We start from the raw sequence: 26,770 nt of genomic DNA, 5'->3' as shown, positions 1-26,770 counted from the left end.
TAGGATAAGGCAGATAAGTAATGTAAACCGGTGAAATTAAACGCATACAAAGGGCCTAACAAGTATTATGTGTTATGCGTTATGCGTAGGCAGACTCTCAAAAGTTTTCTTCCCTTCTCCAGAAGTCATATGTTAAGACACACATGTATTTATCGTAACTTCATATCACTGATTCCCAAGGATATGGCAAATGAAGGAAATAAATGTTTCTGTATCTTCCTCCTGTTAAGTTTAACTCCATATGTAACACATAAAGCAAGCATGCCAAGAACTAAATCTCTCTACTTACCCACAAGAATATCTATGTTATAACAGTATCTAATGTCTGCTTTTCCTTTCTTTTTTGTAGTTCAAGAGAAATCATTCAAATATTTGCCAATTTCTAGTGCATTGTAACAAAATACTAAAATCAGAGGCAATGGACTATTTAGAAATACTATACATACGCATAAAATTGATTTTTAAATAGAAATGAAAAAGATAATAGCACATTTTAGAAATGATGGAATCTTCAAATCCCATTTGAGAGTTTGAAATAAATCTATGTGTTTACATATACAATTCGTTCTGGAATTATTCACAATGTTGTAACAGAACATTTGCATTTCCAATTTCTCTATTACAGCAATCTCAACAATCGGGACACACAAAGAGAATGAAATTTGATTTTTTTTTTCTCATACCAAGTTGCGTTAGAACAAGCTGGATAGCATTTTTTCCCATTGAGCTAGTCTGCTTGGTAAAAGATATGAAAAGATCATCTATTAGCTAGCCAAGCACTTGGAGGAGCTTCTGTACCCTTAAAAAAGCTTGAGTTTTTCTTGATGGAAGAAATTTCTACAGGAATCCAGTCACAGCACATCTAACTAAGTCATCTTTGAAATCACAGAACTTTTTTTGAAAATAAGAACCCCCAAAACCTGCAGATTTCAGCACAGAAGATGGAAACAAGAATTAGGGCACCTGGATGGCTCAGTCAGGAGTCTTATTCTTGATTTCGGTTCAGGTCAAGATTCCAAGGTCATAGGATGGAGCCCAATGTTGGGCTACCCACTGAGCGTGGAGCCTGCTTGGGATTCTATCTCTCCCTCTCTCTCTGCCTCTCCCCTGCTTGTGCATGCATGCTCACTCTCTCTCACTCTCTCTCAAAATAAATAAATCAACATTTTTTTAAAAGATGGAAATGAATAAAATTGAACTTTAGCAAAAAAAGATTTATAGCGCTGAGATGTTTGTAAAAGATACAGCAAAAGCTCCAGGTTGTCTGAAAGTATAATGTTTGGTAACCCATTATCAAGTAAGATAAAAGGAAAACTTCTTTCTTAGAGAACCTCAAAAGTTGTCAGCTGGCTTCACTTGATTGGTGTCCAAGTGATTTTTTTCCTAAATCACAAAAATGTCTCAATATCTTCATACATACCTTAGTGTCCTAATTAATGAGATGCACACAATAATATAACTCTTTGCCTTTGCCATAGGAATAATACACACACATAATTCGATTTTCTTGGATTTGAGGTATCATAGTCACTGTTGGTCTTTGTTTAAATTATTTTTTTCAATAATAAAAATGTTCATGCATGTAACGTAAAAAAGTGTATTTTGTATCAGCATTATTTCTTCAAATAGATAGTTGAACCCATATTAAATCATCATTCCTCCACGACGTGGTGTATAACTTGGTATAAAGGACAATGGTTTACGTACCATTCTATTTGTGGCACTTAGAATTACACCATATATATAAAGGGGTGAAGAAAGAGATCTAGGAACTGCAAGTTTTTAAACTTCTACAACTGTGGGTCCTTTGTAAGAAAACACACAACTGCAAATGCAAAGAATGTATGAAGGTGAGCATGTAGTTAGAAAGAGAAGTCTTAGTAAATTGCAAGTGTTGAAAATATGACAATTATTTTTCCAGCTCAACTTCCCCTTACCATGATCCCAGTTATGCCTGCAACCATTCTGAAGTATGACACAAGGAAGTTAAAAAGGAATGATTTAACGGTCCTAATCAACTCTAGTTAAAATGGCTTAATTTTGATATTTTTATAAAAATATTAGACCACTTGAACACACTGCTTAAGCCCCTCCCAAGGCTTTGAAAAGGGCCTCAGCCAGAAGAGTCTGACACTTGAGCTTATCTAGCTTCCGGAGGGTTGATTGTTACTAGAGGGTTGATTGTTACAGACATGTAATGATGATAATGGGAAGGACTCTCAATTGATAGATTCCAATAAAATCCTTTTAGAATTGACCTGAGAGACTTAAAACACTGTAAAGCCCATCTAGAATATTGAATCACCCAAGAATCTACTCTTATTTTTCCCCTTAACTCCTTACCACCATCTACCTTCCAAAGATCTATTAAATAATAAATCTAGCAAGTGATTATCCAAGCAAACCTGTACTTGCTTCTTCCAGTGACAAGTAGCTCTCTACCCTACAACGAAGGCCATTCCATTTTGAATAGTTCTAACTGTTCTACTGATGCTGAACCCAGATCTGCCCTTGGTTTATAGAATGCAAACATAGAATGTCCTTTGATATTATTTCTACTGAGCTGCAAAGAAAGTTAATTCCTTTTCTACATGATTTCCTCAATTATCTGAATGCAGCTCTCATATGAAACCTATAATTTTCTTTTCCTATTAAATATCTCCAATTCCTTCATTTATTGCCTGGCTGTTAACATCCTCCAGACATAGCTGAGTTTTAAGAAGGACATGATGTTGAATATAATACCCAAAACGTGACCAACCGATATAAAGCTTTGCAAGACTCCTTGTTAAAAACTGAACACTATAGAATCATTCCAAACTCCGACTAAAGACTCACATTTAACTGAAACACCTAAGAAATTTTAATTCTGGCGGCATATACGGTTCACTCTTTTTGTCCTATACTTACACAGTTGACTTTTTTAAACTTTTTTATGAAGTGGCACCAACAGTTTTAGAACATCAATCCCAGCCTGAAAAGAGTTTTGAAAGTTCATGCTTCAATTAAGAGACACCCATAAACCCATTTAAACAAAAATAATTCAAGATTTTTGGGCATGTATTAAGTTTGCCCATCTCTACCTTCAGCACTTGAGTCTGTCTCTAGAACACCAGTGATATATTTCTATTGGTTCATGTACCAGACCCAACAGTGAGACACTGGTAGAGATTAGTAAGAAACCCAGAGATATATTACACCACATGTTATAGTTTTAACATCCACAAAAATAAGTAATAGTTTAAAACAATGAGTCTGAATGGTTTTTTTCTCTTTCAAATAGAATCAACACAATTGCAATTGATAAAAAAAGAAAGCAAGTTCTCTTGGGCAGGGGTTGTTTTAGGGATTTTTGTTGTGAGTTTGAAGTAAATATAAGTACTCACATTCTTTTGTAAGGAGTTCTTCAGCCTTTTCCCTGTGGCTCTCTTATTCATGTTATTTTCTTTACATAGACAGGTTAATCCAAATGAAAACACTAATGCTCCGTTATTAGTTAAGTACCCAAATGTCTCAAACAGTTCTCTTGAATTCAGTTTCATGTCTTTTTCTTTTTTCAAATTGCCTGTCTGTACTCAGCTTTGTGCTTCCTTCTAGACACAGATTCTTCCAGAGTTCTCCTGGAGCAACTGTGCTTCCTAACTCACAGGTAATTTCTAAGAGAATATGACAACACCTACTCTCACCTCTTAACCCCTTTAGGCTGAATTTGAATGAATGATTCAACATAGATCATCAACCTGACTTTCTCAAAGGAGATTTTGACACTACAATAAATATATGTGGCAGAAAGGTTAACTTATCACTTAAATATGAGACAGATTTCTTTATAATCTGCATATTCATGAAAACAGACAATAAGGTATCATTAAGTGTGAAGATGTCTTCAAAGAGTACTGTCAACTCATCTATTCCTACCTGAGAAGACATTTGTTATAATCTTCAGAAGCATAAAACTCTTTATGCATCCACAGTTTGGAGGTTTTTCCCCCATATTCTCCCTTACCAGAGGATTACATTTCCTGACCCTGGAAAATGCCTGTGCCATTTCACTGAGCCATCTCTAGTTGAACTACCAGTAAAAAAAAAAAAAAAAAATTCTTCCCCCCCAAAACCTAATGAATATTTTGCCTGGAGTACGAAATTGCAATGCTTCAGAATGTTCCCAATGCCTCCTGATCCCAAGAAGCTGTACAGGGTCCTGAGGTCACACACATCCACTTACATTAAGCAGTAATGAGTATTAAGCAAAATAGAATTAAATTGCAATTAAAGGGGAATTAACATGGCTTCAAACCTAAAAAATTCACAGCTGGTATTCCAACAGTAGTGATAATGGTCAATAACAAAATTTACAAGGATTACCACTTAATCTAATCATTGCAAATAGCCATTCAGAGAAACTACAGATATGTTTATATCTGTATCTATATATATCTATAAAAGTGTATGACATTAACACACCAATTATGGTAATGTTATATATATTCATACTATATAATAGAAACTACCTCCTATAACATTAACAGAATAATGTAATTTTTAACATAACTACATTATTTCACAATTGTTGAAAATATTCATGTAAATACCATAAGAAAATAACATGTCTGAAAAACCTAAGCTATTGAACTGTTTCCTAGAATCTCTCCTAGAATAAAAGCCTCATGAGGGTATGTTCTACGTCTGCCTTAGTAACTACATTATCCCTAGAACCTAACTCCATGTCTGATACATTTCTCTTCAAATGAGTTGTTCAATAAAATCTAATATCCCCAACATGCTTTCCTAGCCTCCACACTATTCAAAACTGTAACATCTTTCAGTTGGGTTATTGGGAGTTAGAGTGAATCTCTGGGAGATATTTGTCTCCTTACCCTTTTGAGTGACTCCCAAAAATTTGCAAGGAAAGATTAATTTTCTTGCTCCTCATCAACAGCAACACATTTAAGAAACTTTTGACCAACAGATTATTTAAGGACTCTAATAGTCACTCTGGTTCACATTACCCTATTTGTTTTTCTTCATACACTTACCCCAATCTGAAATTACATTGTGCATTGACTGAATTACTGTTTTTACTGCCTGTTGCCCACCTCTAGAATATAAACTTTGAGCAGAGAACTTATCTTCCTATAGTACAATTGACCTCCATACATAGAACAGTGACAACAAGACTCAGGAAGATCATAATACATATTTGCTAAAAGAATAAACAAAACTGTAGAAAAGAAATATACACAATTTCTTAATAGGCAGCCTCCATCATTTGTAAGACAAAATATCAGGAAGTTCTTCAAAAGAAGAAAAATTACAACATTAAATGGATTTATTGATTTTAAAACATGCTATATTCTGATTTTAGGAACAGCAAAATACGAATCCTAAAATCAAGAAATATATTTTGGCTTTGTCCTCTTAAAACTACTCAGAAGATTTATATAGTTGTCAGAGTTTCTCATCAACATGGATTAGAAAATATCTTCCTACTATGTGATAAATCCCTTGAGTCATAAGAAATAAAACATGTCAGTTGCTCTGGGCAGGTTTCTGACTGATGATCTTCCAATTTCTCTTGAGCTTTTAAAACACTGAAATTACCTATTGACCTCAAAGGTTTTTAGATTAGGAAACACCAATGTAGTCACATCACCTCATTTTAAAGAAGAGAATGAGCTGAGACCCAGAAGATCCGGGATTGCTAGCTCAAAGGCTAGAGAAGTCTCTCATTGTCACGTCTCTCTCATCTTTCTCCATGATTCTTTCCACTCTTCTAAGAAAGAACACTTTGTACAAAGCATGGTACATAAGAGGAGCTCAATATATGTCAGTTTCATTTATTCCTAGACTTGTATTTTCTGGGAATAAATAAACAAAAAACCCTAAATTTTCTAATCCTGTAATAGATCTTAAGTTAACTGAGTGGTTCTTTAGAAAGGTCTGTTTATAAAGATGTCCTTTATAATATCTGCTGTTAGACTGTGAAAAGTTGCACTGGGAAAACCCAACCTATTTCAAATGAGATTTTACACTGAAATATTATTATGGCTTAAAAAAAAATAAAGGGGGAGGGGTGGGAGAGAGACAGACCGAAACAGAGAGAAAATGGCACAGAACGTGAATGGAAGCGATGTCAACCATTCAGTAACTCAGCAGGTTTGTCAAGCTCTAGATTTCATTTTAGCCCACTTTGCAGAGTTCAACTCTGATCTAACTACTAGCATGATTTTTGGGCGTCTGTTTGCAGATGCAGTAGAGTTATCAATCCGAACAGACACACAATCCGGGTCCAATGTCACTTCTCCTCATTATGTTAATAGTTAATACATGCAAATGAAAACACTCTAGCAATTTGATTTCTTTGAAGATAGTTTGCATATTGTCTTAGCCATAATGACTGTACACTTCTCTCAGCCTCCATTTATGCAAGGGTAGTTTAGTTCATTTTTATCAGCTCAAGTTCATTTTGGCTGCTATTGGAATGTATGTGCATGTTTCCTTTTTACCTTTTGCCTAATTACCATTCAGGTACCATAAGCAGATTTTTCATGCTATTGGTGTTTTTCTTAATTAAGAAACAAATGAATTCTCCCTAGCAAAAAAGATGGAACAACAGAATAAGATGCCAGGGGCTGATGTTCTGTTTCTTAATTGAAGCAGTGCTATTATTCGGTGTCGGTAGTAAGGGGGCAGAAATGTCATAAGTGTAGAATGTTAATAGTACAAAAATAACAAAACTACTTTTAAAAATAAAGAAGGGATACAAAAAAACTCTGTAAGAGCCTCAAAAACACAGATTTTTATCCACATATTAATTCTGACAGTAACAGAGTAGCTTAATTTACAAATCCCTCACACTTAGAAAGCCTGAGGTTCTAACCTCAGTCCTGAGAGATATGTCTGCCCCACTCAGCTTGTCTAGTTAACTGTACCCTACTTATTTGCTCTTCATCAATTAAGGAGACACCCAGGGGAATAATTTCTTTAATTTGAGAATAAACTATTTCTCTTTTAATTTGCATTCTTCTTTTTCTACCCACAGTAAATTTCAACGTCCTATTGACATATTCAGTAAGTGTTACTGCCACCATAAATTATGATGCATGCAAATTCATACACACTTCTCTTCCATTTTTTTCTACAGTGGTGAAAAGGTAAAGGAATCAAGATTTTAGGAGAAAGCTGAGTCTTTTACTCATTTCTATGCTGATGGTACAGTTCTGGATTAGTGAATAACATAAACAATCACATGTTTTTCTCTTTAATAAAAGTTATGGAGTATTCTTTTACTCATGACTTTACCTCTTTGTCAGATTACTAATGTCCCACCTTATTTTTATTTATCTTAAATTTCTTTAAAACAAGAAAATCCACTACTGTCTTTTATAATAAGCTAAGAGAGATTAAGTAAGAAACATAGAGTAATATATATTTACTAAAAGAGAAAGAACACTATTAAAAAATGTCCCTGGGTATCAATTTCTACATTACTAAGTTTCTATTGATATTGATAACATTATGCTTGCCATTATTCATGTGCCTGAGTCATGAATGGGATATACCTAAGAATTCAATAGAGTAAAGGAATTTAAGATATATAAATAATATAGATGTGAAAAGTATTTCCTTCTGTAGGAAGGAGAGAGATCATAACCTACTTGCTTTATCATAAACATCACTATATATAGGCAAGATGATCTTTTATTTATTAAAACTTAATATTTTATGTTAATGTGGAATATCATGAAAAAAGACCTTTAGGTTACTCTGATAGCATAATTCATAGCCTTTGGAAAGTAAATAATTTTAAGTTTGAGATGATTTTTAAAGCATCCTCTCAAAGTGCAGAAAGTGTTTCATGAAGTCATCCTAATGAATGTCAATAGGACAATTAGAAGAGAGTTCTTTATAGAAAAGAAGATCTGTAAGAAGTAAATCTGTAACACACAAAATTACATATATACACATAGGAAAAGGTCATGTGTATTACCATTATAAAATCCACAATCCCTATTTTTGTGAAAGTCCTGAGATAAATTTCAAAGAGCTTTACTAACTCACAAAATCGGAAATCCTATGAAACTGTCAAGGGATTCCTCAATCTGATTGCTTTTCATTTTACTAATTTCAAACAAAACTGTGAACCATAACCAAAAATAGAATTTACATGTAGGTTTTCTTTATACTCTGATATACTAGAAGAGGATCTACATGGGTCTATTTAAAAGAGTCACTTACATAATAAAACATTACATGATGCTCAGTTATTGAGTTGTTTTTGATCAGGCAAACTATGAAATAAGATCTAGAGACAAGTCTTTTCCCTTCTCACTTTCTCGAGCTTCTATAATATCAAAATGGCTAAGAAAAAGGAAAAGAAGCAAAGTATTTGGAGTTTTTAGATTTACATATTCTATATCTACGGCAGTATAGACCAGAATGAATATAATTTTTTGTAAGACTACTTCTACCAACCCATGAAATTTTATTAGTTCTTCAAATTCTTCAAGTAAGGTCTACAAACATCCATTGTCAACCTCAATCCAGGGGCAAAATGTTTGGACGACACTTTCTCCTACCCTTGCAGCGGTGTCAGACTGTTGCTTCTCCCCGCCCTCGCCCCCACCCCCAGTCTCTGACTTGCTAGCATGGTCTCCCTGCCAGATTCTTGGCATTGGAAGAGAGGGAAGAGGCCATACCATGACGTGTTGATAATGAGGAGATAGAAATAGCAAACCAGCTGGGTTGTCCTAATAAAGTATGTCTGGGATTTAGAGACACAACAACGCTGTGTTTAGGTCACCCAAGTGTATTTTAATCAATTGGGTACTTCAATGACCTTTTCAGATACTCCACTAAGGATCTTTCAAAGTGAAATTTTGTGCATTTAACTCTAGAACTGTTTGGACAAAAACTTTACTACTCATGTGTTCTAGTGATATAGCTAAGGCACATCATGTTACTTACTAACAAAAATTTAAACAAAATGATCTATAACAGATTTCATAAATTTTAAAAACATTTTCTGGTTTATAGCTATATATGGATGACGAACAGATTACATTTTACTATCAGTATATCTTATACTGAATTTCCCAGTGAAGCCTGAAATATTTTCTTCCTTGGGAAAAAAAATGTTTTTAAATATTTCAGGGCTGCCAGAGCAAAAAAAAAAAGTTCAATTATTTAGGATATTCAACAAGATGTATCTTTTTAAAAAAAATTTTTTATGTTTATTTTTGAGAGAGAAAGACAGACAGAGCATGAGTGGGGGAGGGGCAGAGAGAGAGAGAAAGAGAGAGAGAGAGAAAGAGAGAGAGAGACGCAGAATCCGAAGCAGGCTCCAGACTCTGAGCTGTCAGCACAGAACCCAACATGGGGCTCGATTTTGCCAACAGCGAGATCATGACCTGAGCTGAAGTCAGATGCTTAACTGATTGAACCACCCAGGTGCCCCAAAAGATCGATCTTTTTACTCCAAGTAGGAACACTACTTACAAAAGAAAATACTGCATTCTAAATATCCATCTATTTTTAAAATCTGCAAACCAAATACCTTTAAATTTATATTTTGGATCTCTGTGGATATTTATTTCCAAGAAAAGAATATTTTATTTTCCTGGGTTTGACCTCAAAAATGCCAATAATAAAGAAAAATGTCTTACTAATGTATGCCCAATGTTGTTCTAAACTCTTTGCATGAATTAATAGATATAATGCTTACAATTAACCCACTGTACCAGTTTCTTTAATAACCTCTTTTCAACCCATGAAGAAAACTGAGTCACAGGTTCAGTAACTTGTTCAAGAACATGCTAAAAGGAAGTAGCAGAGTTGGCACAATCCTGATATAAGACTCTGAAGTTGGGGCGCCTGGGTGGCTCAGTCACTTAAGCGTCTGGCTTTGGACTAGGTCATGATCTCACAGTTTGTGGGTTCGAGCCCCACATCGGGCTCTGTGCTGACAGCTAGCTCAGAGCCTGGAGCCTACTTCCAATTCTGTATCTCCCTCTCTCTCTGACCCTCCCCGACTCACACTGTCTCTCTGTCTCTCAAAAATGAATTAAAAAAGTTAAAAAAAATTATTTAAAAAACTCCGAAGTTCTGAATAATATACCGTAGTCCCTCCCTCTCTAATGGCTGACTGCACACATCAATCACCTTCTAAATAAAAAGGTTCATATGTGGCTTTGTGCACACATCCATTCTAGTAGTAATCCACAGGCATCCACTGCATTGTCCTGAAGTTGACAGGGAAGTTTACCTAAACTCTCAGTTTCAAGTAGATTAGCTTGGAAAGTTATTCCTGAGACTACTCAGTCCTACGGGCTGACACATCTCTGCAGGGTGACCATGGAGAGGGAGCATATCAACTGATCAGGATCCACCGCATGCAGCATTCCACCTAATTCTGAAAATGGATCCTCATAAATAATTCTGATGATTTCTCATTTCAGAAATCAGTTATCCTAGAAATGTTGTATGATCTTCCAGGCAGAGGTAGTTTTAACCAGATCATCTTCAAGAACTTCTTCTACTAGCCCTTGCTCTGAGTCTATTTTTAGTACCAACCACTAACTTTTATCATCACGAAAACCACTTGTGGCTTTTCAACACTTGATGGTTGGGACATCGGCAGGCCACAGGGAAGCAGGGGGCTGGATCTGCTTTGGGTCTGTTTGCCTCTGATACTTCTCTAGATCTTTAGGAACAGAATTCTTGATGACAAGAACCTCAAGAAGGCAAATCAAAAAAAAAAAAAAAAAGGAAGAGAGAAGAGAAGAGGAGAGAGAAGAGAGAAAAGAAAGAAAAGAAAAATTTCCAAATGAATTCTCTTCTTATAAACTCACAGCATCATGGCACTGGTGAGAGGAGTTTACTTCCATCTGACCATGCATCCTGGCAGCACCCTTGTCCAAACTAAGAATAGAAATATAAAAAAACGATAAAATTTCAGAGCCCATAAATAAATGACACTGCCTTTTGGCCATACGTGCTAACAAGGTTGAAAATATTAGAAGACTCTTAACAGAGAAAAACAAACCTAGCAAGATGTATTAACTTATCCAGGCTTTAGGTCCCTTCAAATAAGAGAAACAAATATTTCATTTGTTTTCAGATTATAATTTCTCTCAATGGCACATGTTACTTCTTGCCCACTTCTTTAAAATTAGTTGACAGAAATTCAACAGAGTTTATTTTCTTTTTCATTCTATAATAACTATCAGAGGTCATTCATGGCGGCATTTATGAATGAAGACCATCATGGGTTTTTTTCAAGGCATCCTGAAATCCCACTGTCACTCTAAGCACAAGCCTGTGCCACGTACTGGTTCATTTCCTGCTTTTGCTGCTGCTGCTTTCCTGACAGGAACAGATGAAATACTTCAGAAGATCTTCAAGAACACAAAATCATTAATAAGGTGCAAAATGGAGCATATATGGCCAAGAACCAATTTAAAAATATATCTGCATATAATAATCTGAAGAAAAATAATAGGCATCTTAATACCATTCCTCAGGTACGACACTGGATAGAGGTTAAAGATGAACAGTTCCAAGCAGAGCAGGACAAAATTTCTGAACTCCGAAAAACAATGTCATGGGGATAAACTTCTTTTGGTAAAATAAGGCCTGTAATAGTACATCAAATTCTAAAGAATAGATCTTTTATCTAAAACGAAAGTATCATACACTATTAATCTGAGGTTAATAACATAGCCATGACCTATGCTGAGAAGAGAGAAATACTATACTTTAAGAGGCAATGTATTTAAAATCTTTTTCTCTGTGCTATTTCCTTCTCTAAAGTAAAACAGAACTTAATCTTCACTGGAGCGCTCACTTTTGGTATATTTTCATATTAAGCTTAATAAGGACTGTAGAAAAATTTATCATTACAGCTATTCCCCCTCACAGTAATGTCTGAGTTAGACAGATATTGAAACATTTTATCAAATATTTTTATCCATTTCCTGTCCTTTCTTCCCAACCCCCAACAGTATCTCTACCCTCCCAACTACACAACTAAAGGGAAGATGAGCACTTTAACACTTAATTAGAGTGGCAATATACACTTGACTATTTTCTGCCCTCCCCCTCCCCCGCCACATACAAAAGGATTTATGAATAGCAGTAACTGGTAGTGGCTTTCTTCACTGGTGTGAAAACAGCAAATGCATATGCACTTTCCAATGTATGCCTCTGACTTTTTTGTGTTAATTTTCATTAGTGGCATTAATTTATAATTGGTTAAAATTGTAATTGGGTAAAAAAATTAAAACACTATCAAAAGGCACACAGCGGAAAGGGAATCTATGCCCTACTCCAAATTCCCAGTCCTAATTTCCAGAGAAAAGCATCATTGATAACTTCATACACATCTTTTCAGATTTTTTCATGAAAAAATATAAATATCTATGTATCTGTTTATTCTTTCATATTCAACAAGTAAGAAGACACCATGCTGATTTTTTTCTTAATTTACAAGTCTTTGAGATGCTTCCATTAACAGAATGGACATCCTTTATAACATATAAAGTACGATGAGGAGAATACCATAATTTTATTTAACCCCTTCCCTATTAATTTCTAATTTTTTGCTGTTACAAGCCATGCTTGTCACCAGTGCACACATATGAGAGTTTCGATGGTGTGTGTGGAACCACTGGGTCCAAGAGCATATGTGCAACTGTAATTGCAATAAAGTGCCAACTTGTCTTTCAAAGAGGTTGCAGCAACTGGCAATCCTGGTAACAATTCTTTTGCCCACTTGTTAATGAACTTTTCTCCCCCTCAATAGTCAGTTATAAAACTAGGCTAGTGCATATGGATAAATGGAAAGCTACTACCAAAGACAATCTCATGAGTTGAGCACAAACAGATTCAATTAAAAAAGATACTGTTCTGTTCATTTATTTTTGCATGTGTTGGGTAGCCTCAATAAAATATTCATACTAAACTGCTCAAAGCATGGAGGGATGGTTTTAGCCTTCCGCCGCAATGCTGCTATTAAATCTGCAGCTAAAAGTTAGAGGGTAGCACAGAGGATGATGGTTGAATATGAGATAACAATAATTGTTAAATTTAACTAAATGAAAGTTGACTAAAACCCACCGTCAGTTCATGGGCTTCTGTCCTCCCCTGTTACCAAATGGCAATTAGGGAAGGGCATGTAATTATCAAGCACATTCAAAAGACAGTAAACAGGCTCTATTTTTCAAAATCTGCAGTGACCATCAATTACCTAAAGGACAAATTCAGGTTCTTTAACATGGGACACAAAAACCTCTCTTAAACTCTGGTTCCAAGTCAGCTCTCAAGCTGCATTCCCTGTCACTCTTCTCCCCATGCCTTCCTCTTTGGGCACAAGTATTCACTGGACCTTGAAAATGTCATCTTCTTTAATGCCTTTCTGCTCTTGGCCAAGCTGTTGATTTCGGCCAAGATGCAATCTCCCCTGGTCATGACTGGGTCTCCAACTCACTCTTCAAGATCCAGATTATGCAAGACCGCATTCTCAAGGTTTATCCGAACCCACTGAGTCACTGCAGTGTCACGTCACTTCATACCTCCATCTACTGTGAATGTATCATAGTGTACAGTAAGTGTGACGTCCTCCCTCATTATCTAATGCACTACTGGAGGGGAGAGACTGCAGTTTGTCCACTTTTGTATTCGGCCCCCTCCGTGGCTGAACACACTGCAACAACTGATACTTGCCATCTGTGTGTTTAATGACTGTTGCATGAAAAATAGGAGTTAATTTAAGGCATGCAGGCAACTTTTTTTTCCTTGGGTAGACAACTGTAAAACCAACTTTGCTAAAAGATATGCCACAGCAAGTGATATGGATTCATGCAGCCAATATTCTTTGAGTGTTTATGTGCCAGTTAGTCTCCCAGCACCTGCGGATACCTAAGTAAACAAACCAGATCCCACAGCCTTTGAGCTTAGACTCTAGTGAAAACTATCTAGTAGACAGGGAAACATACCAACACAAATAAAGAGTATAATTTCAAGTAACTCTCAGTGTCGTGAAAACAAAATAGGGTAACAGGCTAAAGATCAGATTGATGCGTTGGGGAGCAGGAGCAGAAAACTCTAAGTAAGGGGTTAAGGAAGGCCCTGCTGAAGAGTTGACACATTAAGTGATTGGTAAGTGATAAGAAGGAGCCAATAATATAAAAATTTAGGGAAGTAACACTCCAGGGAGAAAAGCAGCTTGGCATGTTCACGGACGAGAGCACAGTAAAAGTGAAATGCGGTGCATGCAGGTGGTTTATGGGGGTTGGCCCGGACAGGGCCTGGGGAGGGGCTTGGCAGATGTGAACACGATTTACTTGATGGTCAGATGAGACAGGAAGCCAAGGAGCAGATCATGGAAGACGTGGTAGATCACAGTAAAACGTTCAAGAATTAATTGCAAAGGACATCCACTGGCAGCAAAGTGATGCAATTTGATTTTAACATTTTGAAAAAAATTAAAATGAAACAATTTCTGTTGATAGTGTTACATTTTAAAATGTCACAAGTGATCGTATAGCACACATGCAGAAATTCTTAAGAGTGGTTAAGTTTGGATGGGGGCACTGAAGCCCCTTGAGAATTTCATGAAACCCTCTTCCCAGAAAAATTGTTGAATACCCTAATAATAATAATAATAATAATAATAATAATAATAATAATGTGTGGATGCTCACAAACTCCCCAAAGCCTGTGGATCCCAGGCTTAAAAGCCTTGAATCAATATGTAATAATTTTTCTCAGGATAATAAGAACAATGTGTAGTTAACATCTATTTCACCTCTTGTAAAACCTAAGACATTTCTTCTCAAAATAAAGGACACTTTATTAACCAGTTTAGAGAAAACAAATCCCCAATCATCTTCCTTAGTGACATCATATACCTAAAACCTAATTGTTCTTCTCTCTTCAAAACAAAACTTTCAGACCAAGAGTGACAAAACATCAAAGTGAGTGTCAGACTAACCAGTCTAGCCACTGTATCTTCAAACTCCTACTCTTCCTTTAATGAGATTCCTGACGCTATATGACTAAGCAAGAAATTGCCGTCCAGCTGACCACATAGCTGATTGTTACCCTCCATGGATAAGGACTGTTGGTATTATTTTTATGACCTAACATTTTTTCATTTGTCAACTCTAATTTTCCTCATTGTATAATTAGATATTTTTTCAAATGCAGCTTATGCCTACGCAAAAAGCGCGGAGTCAAAACCACATGGCATAACAGAAGCAAAAAAAAAATACTGAAAGAATAAAGGAGTTGAGAAGTTTCAGATAATGCATGGTGTTGTGTGTGTTTGGGTGTGTCAATGTGTGTGCATTGAAAAGCAAGTTAATAAAACTTTAGAGAGCTGCTCATGGATACTCAAGAAAAGAACCTACATACTATCAAGGTCATTTGTATTTAATAACTATTACACCACCTAAAAATGAGACATTATTTAACTGAATTTGAAAAACTATCTATCACAGACTTACATTACATGGCAATTATGCAGGAAAAACCCACGTGTGTCCGTTTTTCCCCGGTGTAGCAAGTGTTGAGCATTATTTAACTACCACCAGTCAAAAGGACTACTGGACTCCCGTTAGTGATGCAGCTATCAGAACAGGATCACTAAGGATGCTTCTGCCTGAAGCATCCTTTCTGTGAAAGGTTTTGTAAGTGTACCTATAATGATCCTTCACTGTTCCTAAGTAGGTAGGTAGGTAGGTAGGTAGGTAGGTAGGTAGATAGATAAATAGATAGATAGATAGATAGATAGATAGACAGATAAACAGATAGATAGATAGATTGATTCCATATTAACACACGTAGAAAAGACCAAGTCACTTTCTTACAGCACCTAACTGGGAAGGATTACTGATCACTGCTGAAACGGCCCTCAGCCCCCTGTCCCTGAGCACTTACTCTGAGCACCACTTCAGGTTTTGGTGCAAGTGCATCATACAGTATTCCACTTATACTATCAGCAACACAGCACCTTGCAGAACTCATGTTGCTGATGTTAAACCTACAGTATTAGCTGAGACCCAACTGCTCTTTGGGGTTCTGACCCTTAAAACTGAGAAGAAAGCGATACATCCTAAAGGATTTCTAGAGAATATCAAACTGTCTTAAATCTAAATTCAATCCAAAGTGTCCAAATTCCAATACTGTAATAGCTGTACTAATTTTCATGGCCAACACAGGGAAGTGTTTTGTTCTAAAACTATCCTAATTCTTTATTTTTCCTTCCTTCCTTCCTCCCTCCTTTCTTTCTTTCTTTCTTTCTTTCTTTCTTTCTTTCTTTCTTTCTTTTCTTTCTTTCTTTCTCTTTTTCTTTCTTTCTTTCTTTCTTTTTTCTTTCTTTCTCTCTTCCTTCCTTCCTTCCTTCCCTCCTTCCTTCCTTCTTCTCTCTTTCTCTTTCTTTCATCTAAGAATATTTATCCTAATTATTAATTATTCTTTAACTTAAAAGTGATCTATAATTTTGTCCTGCAGTAGCATATAAACTAGCTAGCATATATTTTTAAGGTACTTTTAATATGTGTCAAGAATGTGGGGTTTTCCATGATTAAAATATGAAGAGACATCCTAATAATCCTCTCACCAGCAAGATCAGAATTCATCAAATTATAGCACAGTCACTTACCATGGCCCTTTATAAAATGCAAAGTTCACCCAATGTGTCGACCCAAGTTTCCCAAACTCTGACATGTCTACATTGTGTACTAGAATACTTTTTCACCTAAGCTTTCATAATCTATAACACCAAAACACTTGGAACAGATACCTCTCGGTTGATTTATATTGTAATTTCCCCCCTTAGGAATCCTGTATTCCTCCATAAACATTATCTTTTTTTAAATATTAAGCTTGGCAGTTTATGTGTTATGACTACTTTTACAACAGTTTACCTCACCAGATTATAATAACTTGAAATATGAAGAAGTCATTATATACGGCAAGCTACCTTATAACAATGATATAAGTATTAAATAAAACATATCCTCCTGCCCTTTTTGCCGTAAACGATATAAAAACATTAAATAAAACAGGAAGGTAGTCACACATTTCTGTTTGTAGACTGAATCTTCACGCCTTTAAGTGACTATCAAATGTTAGGGCCTGGACCTAAAAAAGAAAGAATGAAATATTAATAACGTCCCACCTTGTGGGAGCTCACAGCACTTGACGCTACACAGAAAGCGACCTTTTTGTCCTTCAGGCTTGCCTACCAGGCCCCATCTTCTATCGCAAAAGCCAAATCATCTGATCCCAAACTAACTGTCAACTGCCTGTGATGGTGGGGAAGCCAGACATCAATCAATCAGGTTTTATCAGACGCTCTCTTCGTTTCTCTGTTGTGTTCATCTTATCATCTGACCCAGTTGTAGCCCTGACTTCAGAAGCTTAAGCAACTTGATGACAAAATATGCGCCTGTTTGTCCAAGATGCACATTGTGAAGAAGTGGGGTGATATTTTTAGCAGCTACCTAGTATATTTGCAAATGAACTCTTGCATATTTCAGATTTACACAAGCCCCTTGGTGGTCAGTTTTCCCTGTATCCTGAGTCTGTTCTTGGCTGTGGGAGGCCCAGTAAGTCCAAAATATGCAAAAGTACTTAGGTACAGGTCAAATGTCACTGGGAAATGTGGCTATTTTCATGACAATGTAGGCAGAAACTATCAAAAGGAGAATTTCTGGATGTCACTGCAAGAAGAGAAAGAAGACCTAATTGACGACAGTGCACAATATGAACTCAGTTTTATCCCAAATAAAAATAAGCTGGAAAATTAAAGCCTTTTTATCTACTTGTATTGACTGGAGTCGGGGGTGGGGGGGAGAAATGTTTAAACCTTCAATCCCATTGTCAAATTCATGTGGGTTGGCCCCCTGCTCCACTGACATGCTATAGTATATATTCCTATATGTAAGGTAGGTAAGGCAATGATTGTGACATAAATTATGAATTTGAAATGATAAAATTCAAAGTAATATGTCAGTTAGATGATTTTTATACAAAACTGAGAACTGCAAATTGTACACCCCTCCTGCAGATAGAAGCCATCTATGCTAGCAGAAGTACCTATGTGCTTAACTCTGTCTTCTTTCTTCTGCAAGGAGCAATTACATTTTTAGATTTTCCTTAAAATCAAAACAACCTCCATAACGTAAGATTTTCATGAATAGGCACGGTTATCAACGTGCTATCCAACCCTCAAAAACTTCACTTGTCTATATTTGAAAAGGCTTTTAAAAGCAGCATAAAATTTATCCACAGACTGTATTCACAGAACACACACCTTAACCATGTAAACATGGGCTATAAAAACCACAAAGTATTACAGCAATGTATTTTGACATGGATGAAAATGCACACCATGAAAATAATTCGCACATAATGAGCAAACACATCATTCCCAAAGATTCCCCCTGAATTCACAGGGTTTTATAAAAAAAAGAAAAGTCTTTGAACTTCCCAGCACACACAGTGAGCAAGAAGGCTTACCAGTACATGGCATTTTACATTTTGGAGGCACTGGATATAGGAACTAAATGAGCTTCCGCTTACGACGTGAAAAAAAATTTTCCTCTTACATAACTACTGTCAGAAATTTAAACATATACTTAAAAATTTCTTGAATATCAAATATGCTAAAATTAATCTGTGATACAAATTTTGGTCACTGAATTATAAGTAATCTGATCTTGCAGATGAATTGTCTGAGAACATTTAAAACCACTCCTCCAAATTAGGTAATCTAAATGTAGGAGAAAAAAGAGGGAAATGAACCACATTGAGTGTATTTAATTATAATTTACTATTATTACTTATTATTTTCATTATTTTAAAGATGACTTAATAGTGTATGGGCTTTAGCTACTTTGTGCATAAACTTAGAGGAATCTGGCCCTCAGTTGGACTTAAAGACTTGTCAATTCACTGTTTTTAATCTCCTAATCCTCAATTCATTACAGGCTTACAACAATTTCAGAATGTACCAGAGGAAGGCAAAATCAAGTCTTTTTTAAATGGTATGCCATCATTCTATATTCCAAAGGAACATATAATAAGAAAATTAAAAATTTTAAGTTAATAGACAATGAAGGACAAATATTTGCCCATAAATCCAAATTTTGTAATCAATTCTTCACCCTATCCAAGGTTAAACAGCTTTGCAAATCTTGTACTAAGAGATGTTTGGACATTATGGCTTAAAAATCTATACCAGGTAACTCACACGTATAAGAAATTTTCATAGGCCAATATTACATATGTGTCAACTGGTTTAATGTCTCAGTAAGAGATACTTGCCAAAGTTTTCCAAATATAGATTAGAGTAATTCATATCTTGAAAAGAACTTATCTTTTTAGGAAGAAAATCAGCTGTAAAATAACATTAAGTATATATTTAATTAAATGTCCATTTAAATATAATTTTAGATACATTTTAAAATTTAAAAAAAAATTTTAAATTGATTTTTTACAGCCTACACAAAAGCTAGGTGCTATTGACTTTCATGTAGGCTGTTAAAATTACCTGTATTTGATATATTTACCATAGCCTATATATAAGCTATTATATCATATATATATATATATTTGTGATTGTTGTTTTGATAAATCTGACATTACCAAAAGCCAAATGATGTACAAGAAAACATCAGACCAACACCATTCAACAACTTCTAGCAATTCAAAGGGGAGCTCTTTCTCAAATAAATGAGACTAAGCAGTCAATGGCAGAGGCCCAGAAGAAATGTCGTATTTAACATGAAATATTACACCAGTGCCTCTAACGAACATCCTCCTTGTTTTACATATGTGGAGGATTATCAGAATATTAAGTGATAACTAGCATTACCTTGCAGACTCTACAAAAAGTTGAATTCGAGCTATTTTATGGACAACGTCTGGAATGAACAAGCAATTATATGGCATTGAGTTACAGCTACCAGGCACTCCACATTCATTTTCAAAGTCTCCAAAATCGTGAGATACAGATACAGCCCCCCCCCCCCACAAACATATTTGTTTATTCAGTGCCTACAAGTTTATTTCGTGCCTGCTGTAGAGTGTTTCAGGCACTATTTCTAAATATGGTTTGATTCTTTATCATGATTTTTAAAAAGAATGAGATCAATTTCCAATGACCTGATATAGGGGGGATAAGGTTCATTTTCGGTGATCACTGTCTTAATAACAGCAACAAAGGAGCGTGTATTTTGTTTCCTGAGTCTAGCAACTTATGATCTTCTATTGTCTTTGCAGACATTCTTCAGAGACGTCTATCCTTTGAGCTTACTACTTTATGACTTCCCTTATTAATAATGAATATTTGCTATTTTTAAAAATCCCCAATAAATGTCTTCCTTGCATTTGAAAATCCATAGCAAAACTCGTGGTTTCAAACAGGGGACTCGTTTTCTCACACCCAACCTGAAGCAAAACTAGTCCCCAAAAGTACTTTTCAAAGTAGTGGATGTTAGAATAATGGACCAGGAAAGAAGGGACGAAAGAGAAAAAATAATAGTCTCTTAGTTTAACATCTGAAATCTTGACCCAAACCAATTTACCTTGTAATTATCATATATTCGTTTTCAGAAGTATTTGTCAAAGCACAAATTACTAAGGCTTTAAATAATCCTGACTAGACCGTTCTCCTCTACCTTTCTGTCATCTCAAATAGACAGTCTGACAGTAATGGTATGACACCCTCTCGGACAAGCCTCTCGGCATTAATATTTAAATCTTACCTATCCCTTGTGATTGGAATGCAGCCTCTATTCGCAAACAAAAACTAAATCAATGTTCTTAGAGTTCAAACTAGATCCCTAAACAGTTTGCCACTCTCTATGCACAGATAAGATAAACTTTCTTTGACCCAAGAGATGAAGTTGCCATGACGATCAGAGAGTCCACTTTCTATATTGATATTTTGCTGATGTAACAACAAATAGAACCAGATCCTGGGGCCGATAATGGTGATTAATTAATACTAATATTGATCCCTACAAGCAAGAGACAAGGCTATTAACTTGAAGCCTGAAAAGTCAATTGTTACCTGTGGCAGAGATACTAGGAGCTGATTTGGAAGCATAATAAACAAATGTGCTATCTTTATGCTAATACCTTTAAAGAGATAGTTCTTTCTGGAATGCCAAATACTGCCATGTCAGAGCTTATTAATTTAATTGCATTTCAGCTTTTAAAAATGTAACCTTATTGAATGATAAAACATACTTACCCCTTTCTCTATGGTGGAAACACATTCTCTGGTGACTGAAGTAAGGGACTTTGGCTGTTATTCATTTGGTGAGGAAATGAACTGATACTTTAACGCAGTGGCAGCCGCTGAAATAGACAGGGTTTCAAAAATACCTGCAGTGTTCTGAAATGTCCCTCTAGTCCTTAGGAACTGGGAAAGTAACAAAAACTCAGAGGGAACATGATTTGGAGGATAAGGGCTCCCAAGTTACCATATTCATTCACTCACACACTTTAGTGAAAAAAAATGTGTTCAAAAAGAAAAGTATTCTTAAAAAGTAAATTTTATTCCTAGATAAACCTAATTTAAGATACTTCACCCAATGTAGCCAAAACTCAAAAAAAGTTCCTCTAAATAGTACTTAAAACTTGAATATACATTACGTTATTTTGGAGGAAAGTTCATTTGGGAAGGTGATTTCTTGAAATGTAAAAATTTAAAAAGTAGGATGAGTAAAATCAGTGTATTTAATATACGTTTTCAGCAGAAGTTACATATTGAAAAGTGAGGAAGTGATTAAAATGCAAATGAGAAGTCCACACTTGATTTGCCTTAGTTTTGTGGAAGGGCAAAAATATCCATAGGAGAAACCCACCTCGTCCCCAAACACTCATTTTAGCAAACATATTACCTTCAATCTTATCCTCTCAAAACTTTTTCCAGTGATAACAACTAGCAGCAAAATGGGCTAATTAGTGTGTCACTTCTTTGTTTTTGTCATGTAAAGGAAGAGCTCATTAGTCCTAAAATATTCCTCAAACAGCAGAAATAACACGGATGAGAAGCTTTGCATAGCTCAAGACCAGAAGTGAGTTACCTTAACTGAGCACAAAGTTAACTTCATTCACACTGCTATACACAGGCAATACATAAATACTGATACAGGTTAGCCAATTGCTATAATGAAAGAATATCTTCATTTATGCCCACAATTAACCCAAAACAAGTCACTGTATAAATCTTTGCCTTAACCCTTAAATATAGAGTACAATTTCTAAATAGCATTAAGGTAAAACTCAGAGGCAAATCCTCCAATTGCACTGTTTTCTTTCACAATTTAATAGCACCAACTTAAATAATACATGACGCAAGTCACATCATATTTTCTACACCTCTATTTAAATTTTAATTACAATTACTGGTAACCTTGTGATGTCTACAATAAGCATTGTTCTTTTATGTGAAATTCAAAGAGATGCTATACCCCTTGTAATTGAGCCGATATAATTATATTACTCTTAAGGTCTCCAATTATATTTTATAGAAAGATGCAAAGTTGTTTGCTTAAAAAAATAATGTGATATAGATTAAACCTCATAGTTTTTTTGCCCCATAATTTTATAAATAAGCCACTTTAGAAAGTTACCAGAGTGGAAAATTTAAGAGCTACTCTTTTAATTCCAAGTCATATCACCAAGTTTTACAATTCTTTTATGGCAACGACAGATGGAAATGCTACTGTGTTTATGTCTGCATTGTTGACTCCACTGAACTTAAAAAAAAAAGTGCCTTCATGATTAATGATGTTTTGGAGGTAAACTTTCTTATAGTCTCTTTAAGACTTAAAAAACCACGATTGGTTTATTAGCCATCTTAAAATTTGCCTTTTTTAAAAAAAATTCTACTGAATATTCTTATATTTTTTCAGAAAAATTCTATGTTTCAAATTTACAAATAAAGAAATTAATTTTGTTACCTTACAAATAAAAATACCAATCTATCTATTTTATCAATAAAACAAATATTGTACAGGAAACATGTTTCTTTTGTACATGGCCGGTGTAAAAATAGGTTTTCCAAAATGTTACTCAGTCGAAAATGTAGAAAATAGACTCCTTAACATGAGACATATTAGAAACCAAACAGAAAGGCTTATTTTTTTAACTTCATGTTTAATTATTCTTAAAATTCAGAAGAAATGAGTGATTTGTTTCAAAGCAAAAACCTGTTTAATATTTGAAAGGTAAAAAGCAAGACATCATAAGTGAGTATGAGTAGTCAATGCATTTCAAATGTGCGTAGCATTCCTAAACCCCTTTTTAAAATTAATACTAATAATAACACAATAGAAAATTAACCCCCAAATTACATATTGAACATTACTCCAGAAACCCCTACAATAAGAAAAAAACTCTACACTAAAACAATAAAAAATAACCGTAGTCACTTTTTCTCATAACATAAGTTTAAGTTTCTAAAGATGATCCAGTTAGAGATTTTCACATTGGCAAGGATTAAATAACTAATTTAAACACCACATTACCATTTTAAAACAATAACCATTTTATAAATAAAACATGTAATATTGTCTACTTTAAAAAAAAACACACACACAGCACAAACATTAAAATGCCAGTGTGCAAGGTAGGGACTTGTATGGCCTGAAATTATTAGATCATCTCAAATAACAAAAAGGTAATTTATTCAATATGAACGGATTCCAACTCCTACGGAAGCCCCTCTATAGAACCTGGAACTGCTAACAAGATTATTCTTAGCATGGACCATTTTACTTTCAAAGTGTGTATTAATTCCCAATATCTACTTCACTTTAAAAAAAAAATTCTGCTTTGGTTCAGCCTCTCCTTTTCCTTCACCAAAAATTATTTGGCAAATGATTACAGAGCACAGTTACGTCCAACATGTTTGAAAACATCGAGCAAGGCAAAAGTTTTATGAAGACTGTACTTCAGTGATATCAAGAAAAGTGCCATTCTTCATTTTATATGAAAAGAAAGTATTTGAGTTCTTTCTACCCTTTTCAACCTCCACATTAACTAGGTAGCATTTGCCAAAAAAAAAAAAAAATCTTTTCCTGAACCCGGAGTCGATACACTTAAGTGTGACTGAAGTTGGGGACACATACATAAGGCAGTAAACGCATTACTAGAGACAACAGCCTGAAGAAGAAAATAACAGTAAAACTGCACACACAACACGTTTACTAATCATAAAGAGATGCATTGGTAAAAGAAAAAAAAATCATCATTTCTGTCATAAATTTTGCAGTGCAGCCCCAGAATGGAGAACAATCTGGGCAATTTATTGGCATATTGGCAGGAGGTGATAAGGCTAAAACAACAACAGCAAGCAGCTGTGGGAGGAGATGGGCTGATAGCATGATACGGCTCCCGCACCAAACACCTCCCGTCCTATCAGGGCGTTTTATCAAACCAGGATTACAATAATAGCTCAGGAGAGAAAGCTTCTGAGGGGAGGGCAGAAAATATAGTCTTGAAATAGGAAAAAAAATCTGAATTTTGGGACAAAACATGGGGGCAAAATACATAATTTATCACTGTATTATCAGGAAATCCAGGCAGTCTAATCAAGGAGCACTGAGTGACTATTTTTTGCCTTATCATCCAAAGTGGTGGAAACGGAGAAGGAATTATCAGGCTTCTGCAGATTGCTGGGCTGGAATTTTAATGGTAATAATCGGGTTTCTGATGGTATATCTTCTCCGCTTATCTTTCCCATTATCTCCTCTTATCTGGCCAGTCATCATAGCAAATTAATGGTGCTCTTTCAGCGTCGCCTTTTTATCGCTGCCCAGAGAGCACCCAAGGGGAAAGAATAAGCAAAATATTAAAATACTGCATAAATCACAATTTTAGATAGCAGAGAACTGTACGCAGTAAAAGAAGAAAAAAAAAACTGTGCCCAACAACCTTTTTGTCCTTTAAATTGACTGTCTTCAGAGTTTCTGGTATAAGCTGACTTTTGCTTGTCATACTTGCTCTAAATTGGGTATGCTTTATCAGCAGTGCCAAAGCTTTATTTTCAAATTCTGGATGCTTCCAAGTTTAAAATACAGTTTCATTAGTTGCCTGAAATGCTATTGTTTCAAAAAGCATTCCTTGCTGATATTTTCCAAACTTATACTGGACCCACGATAGCAAAAGCAACAGTGTTCTTTGTAATAATAGTAATAATAATAATAATAATAATAATGGTACACTTGTTATACACTACAAAAATTGGAGGGAGAGACCTATCATACTAATGACTTTGAGAATCAAGACAAACTTCTCCATCTGCAAAACTGCCTCTTATGTCTGGACAGGCAAAAGGAGACAAATGTTGATAGGTTGCAACCAAAATGACTTTACAGCCGGCCAAACCATATTTAAATATTCTACTCCCCCCCCCCAAAAAAAATTCCAGCTATTAGACAGCATTGCTCTAATATCACAATTCAAAGACCTTTAATTTTTCATTCTCCTCAACAGTCCAAGGGGAGAAGCGTGTCCACATTTGCATAGATTATCACTGTGACCCCAAATTGAATCCAATAAAAGTCTAAAATGCATGTATATTAATAATACATATGTTTGCATATATCAGTAGGCAATGATCGCTGTGAACAAATATATAAATATAATATTTGTTCACTTTCAAATGAGAGAACTTTCAAGTATTTTTGATAGTTAATAAATCACAGCATTCAAATAAGCCACTAAAATGTTTTATGACCTATAACACAAGTGTAGCATCAGCAATTAGTTCCAATGCTTTAATCTTCAGTTATATGAGGTGGACATAGAAGGAAGGAAAGAAAATTTAATGTAGCTAATTGAGAAGATAACAAAGTATTCCCAAGTAGAATCAGATGGTCTTTGTGCCATACAATCAATTAATATTAATTATTTATTAACAACCTAGACGACAGCCATGAACTAAAAAAGCATTTACATTTAATGTTTATAATCATATCTCCTAATAAGCACAGTGTCATACTACAAAATGCCACATTTAAACAGAGGGACGCGATGAATTTAGTACTCAAAAGTAAAAGGCAATTAGCTAAAACCATGAATAATCACTCTCTGAAAAAGTGAAAGTCTTCAAGAACGGTATCTCTACTTGATTAAAACTGCTTGGAGCTGAAAGTTCAGTCCCTGCTTGAACCCAAGTTGCATGGAAAAGGAACTGAAGTATAAGAGAAGAAATCCACTAAATAAAAGCGACAGAGTCATGTCTGAAAGGCTGTTTGTACACGTATATAAAGATCGAACACTTAACTGTAGCAAACTGCTTACAAACCTAGACCCCATAAGATTTATGTTTAAACTACACCCAATAGAATTTTCAACATTTGGAGGTGAGGTGAGTGGGGGTCATAATTAAGGGGGAGGGAATACTGCTAAAGCCTTACCCTAAAATTACACTGTAATCAGTTTGAAACCAGTTGCCAGATTTTAAACAACACGAAGAAATGGACACACCACAAGCCTAGGGAAAATTAAAAATTAAAAAATTTAAAAAAAATAAACTAAGAAGGCTGTGTCTCCTTTTCGGACAAAGCGTTGACGACGTGTCGCAGGGCGACAAAGCACCATTGGAGGAATTTTCCCCAAGACCAGAAAAGTTGACCGAGTTGAGTTGTGCCAGCGTGTGTGTTTCGGGCAGGTACCTCCGGCCCCGCGGCGTCCTCTAAGCGCCACCCCGGCCCCGGGGCGCGGTGGGGGGGCTCCGGGTCGC

At 35.4% G+C, this 26,770-nt stretch overlaps 1 protein-coding gene across 1 annotated transcript in view; it reads right to left on the bottom strand.

The window, feature by feature from the left end:
- The window catches only part of ZFPM2 (zinc finger protein, FOG family member 2), a 450,548-nt gene extending 429,235 nt beyond the window's left edge, over window positions 1-21,313 (bottom strand). The window contains exon 1 of the mRNA XM_029923854.1: window positions 21,266-21,313. Within this exon, the coding sequence (XP_029779714.1) occupies window positions 21,266-21,290 (25 nt within the window). The 5' untranslated portion in view covers window positions 21,291-21,313. The remainder of the gene's footprint in view (window positions 1-21,265) is intronic.
- Between the last annotated feature and the right edge of the window lie 5,457 nt (window positions 21,314-26,770).

Source organism: Suricata suricatta, chromosome 15 (genome assembly GCF_006229205.1).
Source record: "Suricata suricatta isolate VVHF042 chromosome 15, meerkat_22Aug2017_6uvM2_HiC, whole genome shotgun sequence".
In the NCBI taxonomy this organism is placed as follows: Eukaryota; Metazoa; Chordata; class Mammalia; order Carnivora; family Herpestidae; genus Suricata; species Suricata suricatta.
This window is presented reverse-complemented; position numbering and strand designations above follow the sequence as displayed.